The sequence below is a fragment of the Mirounga angustirostris genome, unplaced genomic scaffold (genome assembly GCF_029215605.1).
Source record: "Mirounga angustirostris isolate CCGP_5_RB_7025 unplaced genomic scaffold, mMirAng1.0.hap1 SCAF_15, whole genome shotgun sequence".
Lineage (NCBI taxonomy): Eukaryota > Metazoa > Chordata > Mammalia > Carnivora > Phocidae > Mirounga > Mirounga angustirostris.
In genome coordinates, this window is record NW_026991723.1 from 82992620 (window position 1) to 83006750 (window position 14131).

Below are 14131 nucleotides of genomic sequence, written 5' to 3' on the forward strand. Positions count from 1 at the left end.
AGTGCATTCAGAATGCTACCATTTACCTGAGGGGCTGGTGGTAGAAAATGTGAATATACATATGCATTTACCTTTATTTTTTTTAATGAAATGACAAATGCACATTTTAAAAAATTACCTATGAAGGAGGAAAGGAACAGAGTAATGAGAGAGGGACAGAAGTTAAACTTCTCTGAATATACCTCTTTTGCATATTATACACCTCTTTTGTAGATTGTAGATTTGGCTTTGAAACCATATAAATATTTTATGTGATTACAAAACAAAATTATTTTTAAAATGCAATCCCAAAAGATTAAAAGGAAAAAAAAAAAAAACTATTTCTAATGGTTCTGAAACAGTAACTTGAATAGACCTTCCTAGTGGGATATAATCTAAAAAAAAAAAACAAAAAAACCCTGCCAAATTAAAAAAAAAAAAAAACCACACAAAACCGACCTGTTTTCAGTAATCCTATTGCTGGTATTGCTGCTGAGTTGTGTGGGTGTTGTGGGATAAAGCACAAGTATTTATGCTGGTGTTCACTGGAAATCAGCACTTTTGGTATGAGCGATAGGAGATTCAGATACAAGGGTGATGAGGTTAAATAAAAATGCTATAATCTTGAATTGGAAATATCAGTATGAACAGTTTAACACACACACACACACACACACACACACGTACTTCCTAGTGCTGACCCCTGGAAAAGCCTAGAATAACGGCTGACCTCATAGCAAAAAAATGAAACAAAAAGAGTCCCAAAACCCAAACTATAATCTCTAATACCACTTCCCACCAAATGGAAGCAAGGCTCCTTAGAGAAACGGGGGAATACAGGTCTGGAGCAGGAAAAATAGATGATAAGCTCAGAACATCTTGTCCTACCAAAAGGCAGGGGAGCTATTAAAAGCTACCGGGATCCTGTCAAGGATTCTAGAAGCTAACATGAAGAAGCTGTCACTAAACAAAGATAGGACAAATTAAACATCAGTGAGAACTACAGTAACTCAAATATAGTAAACAGGTTTAAATCTGTGTTTAAGTGACACTTGGGGAAAAAAAAAAAACAGTCACCTTTCGAACACCAGCAAACTCAGTTTGAAAATAATTATCCTACTTTCCCTAGATGAACTGTACCTCAGGGTAACCAAACAGACGATAGGGGGAAGTTTTTCTATATAGAAGTATTATAGCTAATATGAAGAAATGATAGATGCAAAAAATCACCATTTTACGGCCCCTAATAAATTAATAGACCAAAAAGAGATAATCAGACATAATGTGTTTGTTGTTTTTTTTCAAGATCCTATTTATTTGACAGAGAGAGAGAGACAGGGGGAGAGGGAACACAAGCAGGGGGAGTGTGAGAGGGAGAAGCAGGCTTCCCGCTGAGCAGGGAGCCCAATGCGGGGCTCAAACCCAGGGCTCTGGGATCATGAACTGAGCCGAAGGCAGATGCTTAACGACTGAGCCACCCAGGCACCCCCATAATGTGCCTCCTGATGGAAGTACCTATCACCACATTTTAAGTATTCTTGTCAAGAAAATGAACTTGAGTCTGATCAAGTAACTAAACCTAACTACCAATTTGTAGGAAATAAAGGGGACAGGACATATTAAACAGGATGCAACGTAAACTACATAGAACAAATAACACGCTTCTTCAATAAATAAATTGCAAAGGGGAAAAAAGACAAGATACTTATCAACCAACTGCAAAGTATGACCTTACTCGATTTAAACAAATCAACAATAAAAATATATATAACTAGAAAACTTTGAACACTGAACAGATATTTGATGATACAAAGGAATTTTTTTTTTTTTTTAGGTGTGATGTCATTGTTATGTTTTTAAAAAGAAGGACTATCTTTTAGAGACACATACAGAAATATTTAAGAATAAGATAGGACAGGGACTCTTGGGTGGTGTAGTCAGTTGAGCAACTGACTCGGTTTCAGCTCAGGACATGATCTCAGGGTCATGTGATGGAGCCCCATGGCGGGCTCTGCAATGTTTAAGATTTTCCCTCTCCCTCTCTCTAAAAACAAAACAAAAACAAAACGAACAAACAAAAAAAACCAATGAGATAGGACAGTTGGGATTCGCTTCAAAATAATCCAGGTCTGGAGGACAGGAGGAGTTATAGTCAGTTACCTATAAATGGAACTAAATAAGCCATACATTAATAAGTGTTTTAACAGTAATGGCCATTTGAGGGTTCACTGTACTATTCTCTCTGCTTTTGTAGATGTTTAAAATTTCCTTTAAAAAAGTTTTAAGAATAATTTTAAGCACCCAGGAAAAAGAAAGATTAAAAAGACCAGAAGTGGGGGGGGGGGGGGGCGCCTGGGTGGCTCAGTCATTAAGCGTCTGCCTTCGGCTCAGGTCATGATCCCAGGGTCCTGGGATCGAGCCCCGCATCCGGCTCCCTGCTCCGCGGGAAGCCTGCTTTCCCTCTCCTACTCCCCCTGCTTGTGTTCCCTCTCTCGCTGTGTCTCTCTGTCAAATAAATAAAATCTTTAAAAAAAAAAAAAGACTAGAAGTGGGGATGCCTGGGTGGCTCAGTCAGTTGAGTGTCCAACTCTTGGCTTCAGCCCAGGTCATGATCTCAGGGTTGTGGGATCGAGCCCCGCATCAGGCTCTGTGCTCAATGTGGGAGTCAGCTTCAGATTCCCTCTCCCTCTCTCATTCTCTCTAATAAATAAAATCTTTAAAAAAAAAAAAAAAGAAAAGAAAAGAGACCAGAAGTGAATAGTACTATCAGCTAAACAAAGATAAATATAAATGGTGTAAATCTTATGTAGAACTGAATAAAATTTTCAAAGTTTGAGAGAAGCATCAAATGTTAAATATTATTGTTCTACTTATTCACATGCTCATCTTACCTAAGTGGACTTTAAGCTTCTTTTCTCCCAGCCAGCAAAAGGAATAGTGCTTTGCATATATGAGGATCACAGTCCTTCAAAGAAATTCATAAATTATACAACACATCATTCCTAACATACAGAGAGGAAGCAAATACTTTCTCTATGGCTTTAAAAAAAAAAAAAAAAAAAAACCTATAAAATGGAACATTTGCTGTGACGTTAACTCCAGGGGGTTCAGACAAGTGTGCCCATCCTCTCCTAGCAATATTAATGATAGCTGCCATTTACTCAATAATCATTTCTCTGCCGAAGGTGAAATACAAGATCGCTTCTAATCCTCACAACAATCCTACAGGTGAATTTATTAGCTTCCTTCTACAAATAAAAAAAACTGAGGCTGAGAAACTTGGGACTCGGATGGGGACTGTGTGTGTCTCCGAGGCCCACATCCCTCAGCTCCTCTCACACCCTGCAGCACAGGAACTGTTTGCTTGGAGTCAACCAGCATCTTTCTCTTGATTGGTTTCCTTCCTCCTATTTATTCAAACAGACTAGGCGAGATCAATGAAACATCCCTGAAACCTTTCCTGTGGCTCGAGTCAGTTGGAAAGTTTATTTTTTCCCCTCTCTAAATCGACATGGATGGATTTCCCTTCAGTAACTTGGCTCAGCCCACTTTAAGTCTTACTCATCGAATGAAGTACACACATTCACTATGGAGCCCTTAAAGATCTCCTCCTTTCTCATTGCAGACTACAACACCTTCTCCCAATTAGAACTTTCCACTTTCCCTCAGAAAAGCAAACGCATTACATAACTGGCCCCCACCTTCCAAACACTCACTTATAATGTAACTTTGCTAACCTCGGCAAGTCATCTTTGATTCTTCTCTTGCCTCTTACATGTAACTTGTCGCCAAGTCCTGTCAATTCTACCTAAAATCTCTCTTAAATCTGTCCCTTTTCTTTCAATAACCAAAACCTCACTTCAGGCCTGGATGTTCTACAGCATAAACACAGTTCCATAAACCAGTGGTCTCCAATTCTTTTCCATGCACTCCTTCCTTTCAAAAAATTTGAACATACATCTGATACACATATATTTCTAAATTATGAGGATGTCTTACTATACTAATAATATACATTCAAGACCACAAAAACAGGTATTTTGAAGACATATAAAAACAAATATAAGTTCTAACATTTTTTACACACCCCAGTGGCTCATCTTGTACAGGCTAGAGATATCACAGTTCTATACTGCTGCTGCTGGAGTAATCTTCCTGAAAACCCAAATCTGATCGTGTTACATTCCCAGCTCAACTCTTTCAGTGGCATCATGTTCCGGTGGCTAAGCTTACTTTTTCAACTCCATCTCCTCTAGCCCTTATTCACATGTCCTGTATTTCTGCCATACCTGTCTTTTACACAGTTCCCTCTGCCTACAAAGTCATTATCTTTGACAGCCACGGATTTATACATTAACAGTATCTCTAAGAAAAAAATACATTCTAAATACCATAACCAATTTACAAATGAACTTTGGCAATATAACCTATCTTTTCTATAGGAAGTCAAATATTTTGAACATACCTTTTGTTACTTCCTTTATATGGCTCCTTTTCAAGTCCTAAATACTTGGAGAGAATGGGTATGGATTCCAATAAAAGTCAAAGAGACCAACTTTGCTTTTGTTTTCTTTGGTTTATTTTTCTTCCTTGTTTATCTTTCCATTTCCCAACAAAATCCTTTTAAGCAAGAAGGATGTTGTAAATCCAGAGATGAGTTCCCTCTAGGGCCAGGAAAAAGGCTGAACCTTTGCAACCCACAATGAGAATTCCAGCTAGGAGTTTACACACAGATGTAACAGCCTGAGACACATTTTTCTACAACACTCCAGGTTTTACCTTCCCTGTTTCAACTTCCTAGGTGCTGTGCAAAGCCCTCCACGACAACAATGGCTAGGATTAGAATGATGGCGTTGCACCAATACACTGTCCAGAAAAGTCATGAAAATTCAAGTGACTGACTTTGAGCACTAATAATGGGGAGCTCAGTCTCCAACAAAACTCTCATTCCACCACCCCAAGTCTTTGTATGGTCTTCCATGGGGACTGGCAGGGAAGCACTGTGTGGTGAGAAGAAAGAGAATAGGTAGTAGCGGGGGGGGGGGGGGGGGGGGAGCCCTGGATGAAGGACATCACATTTCAACTTCTGGTCTCAGCCCACAGTAGGGAGACAGGTCAGCTCTGCTACACAACAGGCCTCACAAAACAAGCAAGTCTGTGGTGCATTTTGGTAATGGGATCCTAATAATGAGCAGTCCAAAAACAAGACTAAAGCAAAGCTATCCTCAGAAGCCAAAGCTGCTTCTCTGTACCAGAAAACAATGAGAAGGGGTTATCCCACTCCCAAGTCATAAAACTTCCACTGTTCTCCCTCTGGGAATGCCTCCTCCCTTTATCAAGTCTCACCTTTCTTTCAGTTCAAGTTTCAACCTCTTCTGAGAAACCTCTCTGTCTACTCTGATCTTTCGTTTTCTACATGACTCATTTGGGCCAAATCAAAACCACAATGAGATACCACTTTACACAAAGTGGTACAATTGCTTTGGAAAATAGTTTAACGGTTTCTTAAACAGAGTTATCATATGATCCAGCAATTCCACTACTAGGTATATACCCAAGAGAAATGGAAAACATATGTCCACACAAAATGTTCACAGCAACATTATTCATAACAGTGAAAAAGTGGAAACCCAAATACCTAACAACTGATGAAGAGATGAATAAAATGTGGTTTATCTATACATGAAATATTATTCAGCAATTAAGAAGTAATGAAATATTTATATGCTATAACATGAATAAACTTTGGGACCATAATGTTAACTGAAAGACGAAGAATTACATATTGTATGATTTCATTTAGGTGAAATGTCTAGAATACATCTACAGCAACTGTAAGATTAGTGATTGCTCAGGGCTGAGAGGGTTTGGGGGGAATGGGAAGTGAATGCTAATGGGCAACAAGGTTACTTTCTGGGGTGATGAAATGTTCTTTAAACTGCATAGTAGTGATTGATCACACTTCTCTGAGTACGCTAAAAATCATTTTTACATTTTAAAAAATAAATTTTATAGTGTGTTAACTACATCTTAAGTTGTCTTCTGACTGCCATGGCCTACAAGGCCGTACTCAGCCCCCAGGCTGTATCTCTGACCTTACCTCAAGGCTGTCCCATCAGTCACGACCCAAACCGCTGGCCTTCTAGCAGTTCCTGAAATGCCTCTAGGGTTTTCTTGCCTCGAGGCCTTGTATACGCTCAACTCCACCTGGGATGAAAAGTCTTGCCCAGTCCCTTTACAGGACTAATGATTTCTCATGCTTGAAGTCTCAGCTCACATGTCAGCTCTACAGTAAACCCTCCCTCACTGCTCTAAAATAGGACAGCCACCCCTGCATTCTCCCTCAGCATCTCATTTCCTTTCCAGCACATCCACATGGCTTTATGGGAATTGATCTGTTATTTCTAACCTGTTGGGTCCACCAGACTCTAGCTCAATGAGAGTAGGAATAAATACGTATTATTCAGCATAATTCTCAAAATTTAACACAATTCCTGGCATGTGCCTAAAAATGGTAATTAACATTTTTTATTTCCCTAATATGCCACGTCTTCACAGATACTGCTGCTCCCTCTACTGAGACTACCGCCACCATCATCCCCACTCCCCTCTGCTACCACTCTTGCCCTTTGCACACCTTTACTCATCTCTCCTTTCTCAGCTAAAACACCTTCTTGATGAAGGCTGCTTTCCTTTCTTGAGCTGTCCCGAGAAAAGTCTCTCCATTTCCTTACCTATTCAGGACTAGCTGCACCTCAACCATAGCACTGACCGGAGTGTATCATACTGGCGCTTTTTTGGTGGGGAGGGAGCCTGGAGGGAGTTTGTTTTGTTTTACATTTGCCTCACTACTTTGGAAAACCTTAAAATGAAGAAAAACCATTTCATTTTTGTGTCCCTAGCACATAGCCCACTACCAGGCACATGATACAGTACTACTAATCAAGACAATACCAATAATGACTAACATTTTTGAGTGCTCAATATGTGCTTCACACCCTTAGTTCTATAGTGAGTGAGTGAATGAATAAATGGATACCCTTCTTGGTCACAAACCTCGAAGAGGTCACAGTCTGACAGGGACAGAAGACAGGTATGCTGGCTAATGCAGAATACATACCACCACAGGGCCAAATGAGCTGCCCTGTCCTGTCCCCACGCCTTCAAATCTTAAGAGTATGCTTTTCTCTGCATCCATAAATGTCAGGTTTCCTCAAACTCACTTAAGACTACTTCCTTCGATTACTTGCAATCCACTTCCTGCCCTTGGTGCCTGGAAACAATTTCTAGGATGTCACCACAAGCAATATTAAACTGCCACATAGTTTCCTGCTGTATGTCTGCATTATCAGTTAAATTGCTTCATATTAACCACATTCTAGTCCACTGGGATCACTCAAACACTAAATAAGATTTAAACTTACCTGTCAGAGATTGCCAGTTTCCACTGCTCCTTTTATCCCTCTAGATAAAGGTCTGCTCAGATTTAAAGTTCAGGAGCTTTCCAGGGTACTCCCTGCATACTGGTGACCTTTTCTTTCCCTGGCCAAGTAAATGTTTGGTTTGAAGCTAGACAATGTTCATTTAGATAAACATGAACTATAAAAACACACTTTAGAAAAAAGTAATCCTCTGCATAGACCAGGGCAATTAACTTAAAAACATAAAAACTCTTTATCCTCAAGAGTTCAGGTAGCAAACTGTTCTTTTAATTCTATGTACACTCAACTTGGAGCCTTAGTCAGGATCTTAATTCAGATCCTACCATAAATCATTAATCCTACCTTAAATCAGTCCATAAACTCTTCCTAAACAACTTTGTATGTCAGGTACCGGGTCTGACACAGGGAACTCAAGGACAAATAAAGACAGTCCTCTCTCAAGAAGTTTATCTCCCGTTTAATATGGAAGACAGTCAAGGAACTGAATTTGATGCTAGAACAGTGATCAACACAAGGGGCCACAGAAACTCATGAGGGGCACCTGGCCTGGGCTGGCGAGGAGTGCACAGATAAAGCGCACCTGCTTTAGGGTGAAGAGAAGATGCACAGATGAGGGGCACCTGGCCTAGGCTAGGGGGGTGGTTGCACAGATGAGGGCAGCTGGCCGAGGCTGGGGAGGGGTTGAGGGTGCAGAACCGGCATCAGGGCAGGCTTCCTGGGGATAGCATCTAATCTTAGGCAAATAAACTCCCATTCTCCCACATGAAAAATGTGGTTAGTAGTGCCTACATCATTGGACAGTTGTAGGGATTTGGTGAAATGGTTCACATAAAGCAATACCATCATGCCTGACACAGAGACTGTGCTCAACCAGCCTTAGCTTGAAGTGTGATCAAGCACTAAATCTCAACACCTGTGCCTAGCAACGCACCTGCTTTACTACTAATCATACAAGACACCAGCTGTACAATTACAGTATTGTTTTAATCAACTTTTATTTTTTAATAAGAGAATGTTAAGTCCTGCTCTTCACATCAACAGTCTAATTCCTTGATCAAAACTTTCTTCATTTCTTAGAACATACCATTTCTGACACTTCTGGCATAAAATATACGGGTTTTCTTAGTTTGATAGAGAAGGTATAAAAGAGAACTGCTGAATTTTTAGTACAGGGCCAGCAACCATGTTGATACAGCATTTATAGCTCATTATGACTCTGCAACTTATAGTCTTCCCCATTATACCCTTAGGGAAACTGAGGGTGAAAGAGGTAGTTTGTGTGAAGTTCCATAGTCAGTAGACAAAAGAGCTGGAATTTGAACCAGATCTGATTCCACATCATCAGCCTGACTGGGCCACACAGCATCAGAGATAAGAGGAAACAGTGGCGGCCACAGTGCTCTCCTGTTGAGGGGCCCCGGAGTGCTGTGTTCCACCCCACCCCAACGCACATGCATGCGCGCGCACACCCACACCCACACGACTGTCCCTACACAACAGAGCCTGCACACTTATATTTCAACTCAGGCAGCTCAATACCTTGAGCTAATTCTGTTCTTTCCTGTCAGGGTAAAACAGTGACCAAAGCTCTATTTCCTCCAAAGACTAGGGCAGCATCTATATAGATGGTCCCTAGCCACCTGTCCATCCCCATATCTAGCTGCAGACGGAAGTTGCTTAGTCAACAGTCACCATAAATCACAACTATTTTTCATAACTTCTCTTCATATTCTCTTTGTCTCACCACAAATAAAGCAAACATTTTCCCAAGCCTAAGCTTTTATCTCAGTCTAGTTTCAAGATCAAAAAAGCTATTCTTTATGCTAATTCCACCTTAGTATGTTCCTTCACCCAAGTGCTCAGATTTAACAGTAATGGGTTCCACAAAACACACTTGAGAAATGTATGCTAACCTGCAACCTTCAAGAGCAAGACAGAGACGGGATGTCTAGTCACCCGACCTTCCACGCGTTGGATTTTCATGCTGGTTCTGGCACTGACAGCCTCATGTCAAGCAAGTTTCTGAACGTCTTTATAACAAAGGTAAGCATCCTCACAAGCATACTTTGCGACTGTAAGGTGGCTTTTGGAAAGTGTTTCTAAGTGCTATTGAAATTCAGGTTTACAACTCTTTCTTGGAAACAAGAGCTAAACTTGGAGTACCTCCTTAATCCCAATGCTTTACAAACCACGTCTTTTTACCTCCCACACCTCTTAAACTGTTGTTTGAAACACACTTTTCTCCCCTTGTTTCCACAAAATCAAGAATGAACAGTGTGCTCATCCGACTGTTCCATTCTCATCATCATAAGCAAACTTCTCTAGCTTCATTTAGCGGATGTCTCAGGGCTGCTGCAGCTCATGAGACATTTAGTGACTGGGAAGCCTAAGCCTGTCAAGGGACTACAAGGATGGGCAAGGGTCACGCTGCATGGACATCTACTGGACATGAGACAACATCTGCATAGTTATTAGAGTTCGTCCCCAAGGCCCTTCCCCTTTCAAACTTCCCAAGCATTATCCTCAAAGTGCTGAAATAAACACATTCCACAGACTTTCTTGTAAGCAGGTTTAAAGTGTCCTATGGTCTCCTGCTGTTGTTGTTTGAACTTTACATTAAAAAGCTTTGTCACGAGAAAAAAATAATAATAATAAAGTGTCCTGTGAAAGCTGTTTAGGGAAAAGCCTATGCTGTCAACTTTTTAAGTGCCCTTAAACAATTCTATTACTCAGAGAGAAAAGTGAACATTTGTTAGTGATTAGAGATAAAGCATCTCATGTTCTGGAGCTGAGGAAGGGAGAGGCCGAAAAAGGACCTGACGGGGAGGGGAGATAGTGTCTAAAGCAACACACCCAAATTGGACTGCATAAAAGTTGCACTTTCCAAAGCCAACTTCTAGGTTTAGAAGCGAGGCAACAATGTTTCAATGGGTTCTGAAGTTTGATGTATCAACAATATCCCCAGAAAACGAATCCCCCACTGAGGACCCCAGGTGAATGAATGAGGGAATTCGCCAGATTGGATTACAAAGCCTCTCCAACCACTATCAAGATCAGGTGCTCAATTACGACACAGCCATCTTTCTTCATAGCCTTTGGCCCTTGCTGTGTGGAGACTTTCACGGATAAGAGAGGTAGAAGAGGAAAGAGAAAAGGGCCTTCCTCCTCAGGCCATCCAGACCTTAAATCCATGAGTGGCCCCACCGAGGACCTCAGGCGACTTTATGTGGGGACCGCAGGCCGTAAGCAGACCTCTCAGGACCTGCCCAACTCTCAGGGGCGCCCCAAACACACCCATTTGGGGAGTTGCTTCCGGAGATTTCTCGCCCTCCCCCCAACAGTTGTATGAGCATTTTCAGAGGTTCTGTTACCCCCGGGAGGGGGCCACCTTGTAATCTCTGCGACTCCCGCCCTCAGGTAAGGAGGGGACACCTGACCACTGGAGCCCTTCCACCCCGCGCGCACCCCGCCCCCGCGCCTCCCTGGATCGCCATGGCAACCGTCCCCCTCCCCGCGTGACGCCGGCACGCGGGGCGCCCCTCAGGCCCCGGCAACAAGTCCCCCGCGCCTCCCGCGGCCTGCAGCCCTCTCCCGGCCTCGCCGCCCCGCGCCCGGCCCGGCTCCGCCCGGCCGCACTCACTTGATCCTGGAGCCCATGGTCCCCGGGCCTCCTCATGGGCCCGCGGGCCCCGCTCGGCGCTGCGCTGCCCGCCCGCCCGCGGCCGACCGGCCTCCCTCCGGCGCTCTCCCCGCCCCTTCCTCCCTTCCCTCAGGCTGGGCCCGCCCGCTCGAAGCTCGCTCCCTCGTCGCCGCCGCCTCCCCGGGTTAATGTACTCGCTCCAGTCCGGCGAACGCCATGGTCGCCGGCGCGCGTACCCGGCGCGCACCGCCCCCTCCGCCTCTCACACCGCCGCCTCCTCCTGCCCGCGCCGCCGCCGCCACCCGCGGGGTCTGCCGGGAAGTGTAGTCCGCTCGCTGGAGGCGGGGACGCCTGAAGGCTGTGCAGGGCGGCAGCCGCTCATCAGCCCGCGGGACTCGCGGAGCTGGGCGCCCCGTTTCCCCGAGGACCCCCGAAGACTTCCACCCATTGTGCTCCCATTGAAACCTCCACCTACAGAGAGTGGTGAATATGCCCTCATCCTGTAGAGGCCCCCGAGCTAACCTGAAGAAACCTTCACCCATTCCAACATTATGAGTTCTCCCGCCCAGTAGTTTTGGCGTTGAGATAATGTCTCCCATTCAGGCCTCCGGGAAAACACGAGTTTTCCCTTTTTTAAATGCCATACCTTCCAGTAAGTTCCTTAAGGGGCCACAGACCGTCTTCTCTATCACACTATCCACCTCCCCAGCATAGTCCTTGATGGAAGCCCCTTCCTCTCCCTAGATCGTTAAGGAGACCTCTCATACCCACAAGAACACCACCGGAGGCTTCGTACTACCCATTTAGTGACTCTGCTCTGCCCTACCCTACACTTGAGGACTTCTGCCTCCCTTTATAAGCCATTTTGGGGGCTCCATACAGAAAGGTCATGTCACCGTAATAGTCCCTGAGAGAGAGTAGTTACTCAACGCAAATGAACGTATTTGAGTCAAGCACCAACCTGCTACCTGCCTCCTGTCCTCCTTGGGGCTCACTTTCATGAACACCCCAATATCATTCCCTCTAAGCCTGGGGGAATCACAAAGGAAGCAATAAAGACGGCTGCCACCGACCGTTCACTGAGTGGGTGAGTGTTCTCCCTGAACCAGGCACTACTGGTTCTCTACTATTTCCCCTACATGGTGAGCACCGATCCTCACAATAATCTTGTGAGTTTATCCCCCGCCAACACACACACATCCATTTCACAAAGAGGAAAGGTTACATAACTTGCGACTGGTGGAGCGGAGATTAGCATCCAGGCTGAATAATTCCAAACACATGTGACACAGTTATGATTTAGGATGACACCTTTGGCTACAAGTCAGAAGACATAGGTTCATGGTTCACTTTTGAAATTAATCTTTTCTTCTCCTTATTCCTCCTCTTCTTCTTTTACAATTTTCTGTTTTAAAATGCCATTCATTCCTTCTGCCATTTTAGCTCTTGTAAATTCCTGAGCCCTCTTCTCACCCCTCAATCACTACAGTAACTGGTCCTAGGTCCCAGCCAAGCAGGGAGCAAAGCAAGCCAGAAGAACTGCCTCTTTTGGAGTTATATTCTGTATAAAGGTCATTTCTCTCTTTTGCCTATGCCTTGAGATTGTTGAAAGCAAAGAATGAATTTTTTGAATTAAAGCAAAAAAATTGAAAATCCAAACCACCATTTTGAATTCAAAGTCTTTTGCACCCAGACACCAACACTGACTTATAAACACCCCCAGGAGCAAAGCTCTGCTAGACAGACAGGTCCTCTGTGGTGTTTATTCACCTTGTTTCCTATGAACCCTCTCCAAAGAACAGTTGTTATCAAGATCTTCCCTGGAATGAGCAGCCAGTTCAAAAGCTCTGAGCAGGAGACTATAAATAAAACAAAGTTATTTGGTGGAGGGCAAAGTTGGCTGCTTTTCAAAGGAGGTTGTAGCCATCCTGGCCACAAAAATGTCTGGGTGCCTGCTGGGTGGTGTGCGTGTGTGTGTGTGTGTGTGTGTTTTGGAGGGGGAGACTGGAGGTGGGCTTGGGGGGTTATGTATCTGTCCAGGTGGCCTCTGAAACTGCAGGGTGGTCTGGGGAGAGAGCATTGAACTGGGAGTTAGGAGTCTGACTTCTAATGCTATAGCTGCATGACTGCCGAGCAGAGCAATTTAAAACAAATGATTAGAAAATTGCCTGGTTCAGTTTCCTCCTCAGTAAAATGGCTAGAGGATGAGGAGGAGCTCACATCATAAGAGAGAGTATAATGTAGGAGCTAAGAACCCAGAATATGGAGCCATACTTCCTGGGTCCGATCTCAACTCTACCTCTGACTAAATGTGTGCCCTTGGGTAAGTTATTCACTCTCTCTGTGCCTCAGTTTCTCTGTAAAATGGAAATTATGGTCATAGATCTTACTGAGTTGACATGAGAATTAAATGAGTACATGACACTTATAAAGTATTTAAACAGTGACCAGCTTATAGGAAGCATGCAAAAATTAACAGCAACTATTATATGCACAACTCAGCACAGTTTTGCTTTTATTATTAATAGTAATAATCTTCATAATAGTCCTGTACTTGGATTGAGGAGAACTGAGTTTCCAACCCAGAATGTAATTGTTTACATTCCGAGTCAGAATTTAGTTCAGCTGTAAATGATAGAAGACTGAAATAACAGTGACTGAAAAAAAGAGTTTCTCTTTCACATAAGGTCTGGGGATGAACGTTCCAGAGCTGGTATGGCAGTTCTATAAAGCATACTGTAAGATTTGAAGGCATAGAAACAGGACAGGTCAGCTGATTTGGCCTTGTGGTAGTGTTTATTCTGCATTAGCCTGTATACCTGTCTTCTGTTTCTGTCAGACTCTTTGAGGTTGGTGGCCCAGAATTCTATCTTATTGTGCCCCTATTCTCCCAATGAGCTTCCACCTTTTGGTCCAGAAGAGCTGCTTGAACTCTAGCCATCTAATCTGCAACCCAGCCAGCAGGAAGAAAGAAGGTCATGCCTAATCCCAACCCCTAATCTTTAAATACACTTCCCTGGAGTTCCTCACACCACTTCCCTTTACATTCTATTGGCCAGAACTTAGTTAT

General features: G+C 43.4%; 1 protein-coding gene across 8 annotated transcripts in view; it reads right to left on the bottom strand.

Moving 5' to 3' along the window:
- DENND1A (DENN domain containing 1A) overlaps window positions 1-11312 on the bottom strand; it is a 501269-nt gene extending 489957 nt beyond the window's left edge. For 6 of the 8 annotated variants that reach the window (XM_064579581.1, XM_045883119.3, XM_064579579.1 and 3 more), the window contains exon 1: window positions 11062-11216. Coding sequence is in view for 4 of the 8 variants with exons in the window: in XM_064579579.1 (XP_064435649.1) it covers window positions 11062-11078 (17 nt within the window). In the remaining 4 variants the exon portion in view is untranslated. Of the gene's footprint in view, window positions 1-11061 lie in introns of all 8 variants that reach the window. The other 2 variants (XM_054509412.2, XM_045883122.3) reach the window with 2 other exon arrangements.
- Between the last annotated feature and the right edge of the window lie 2819 nt (window positions 11313-14131).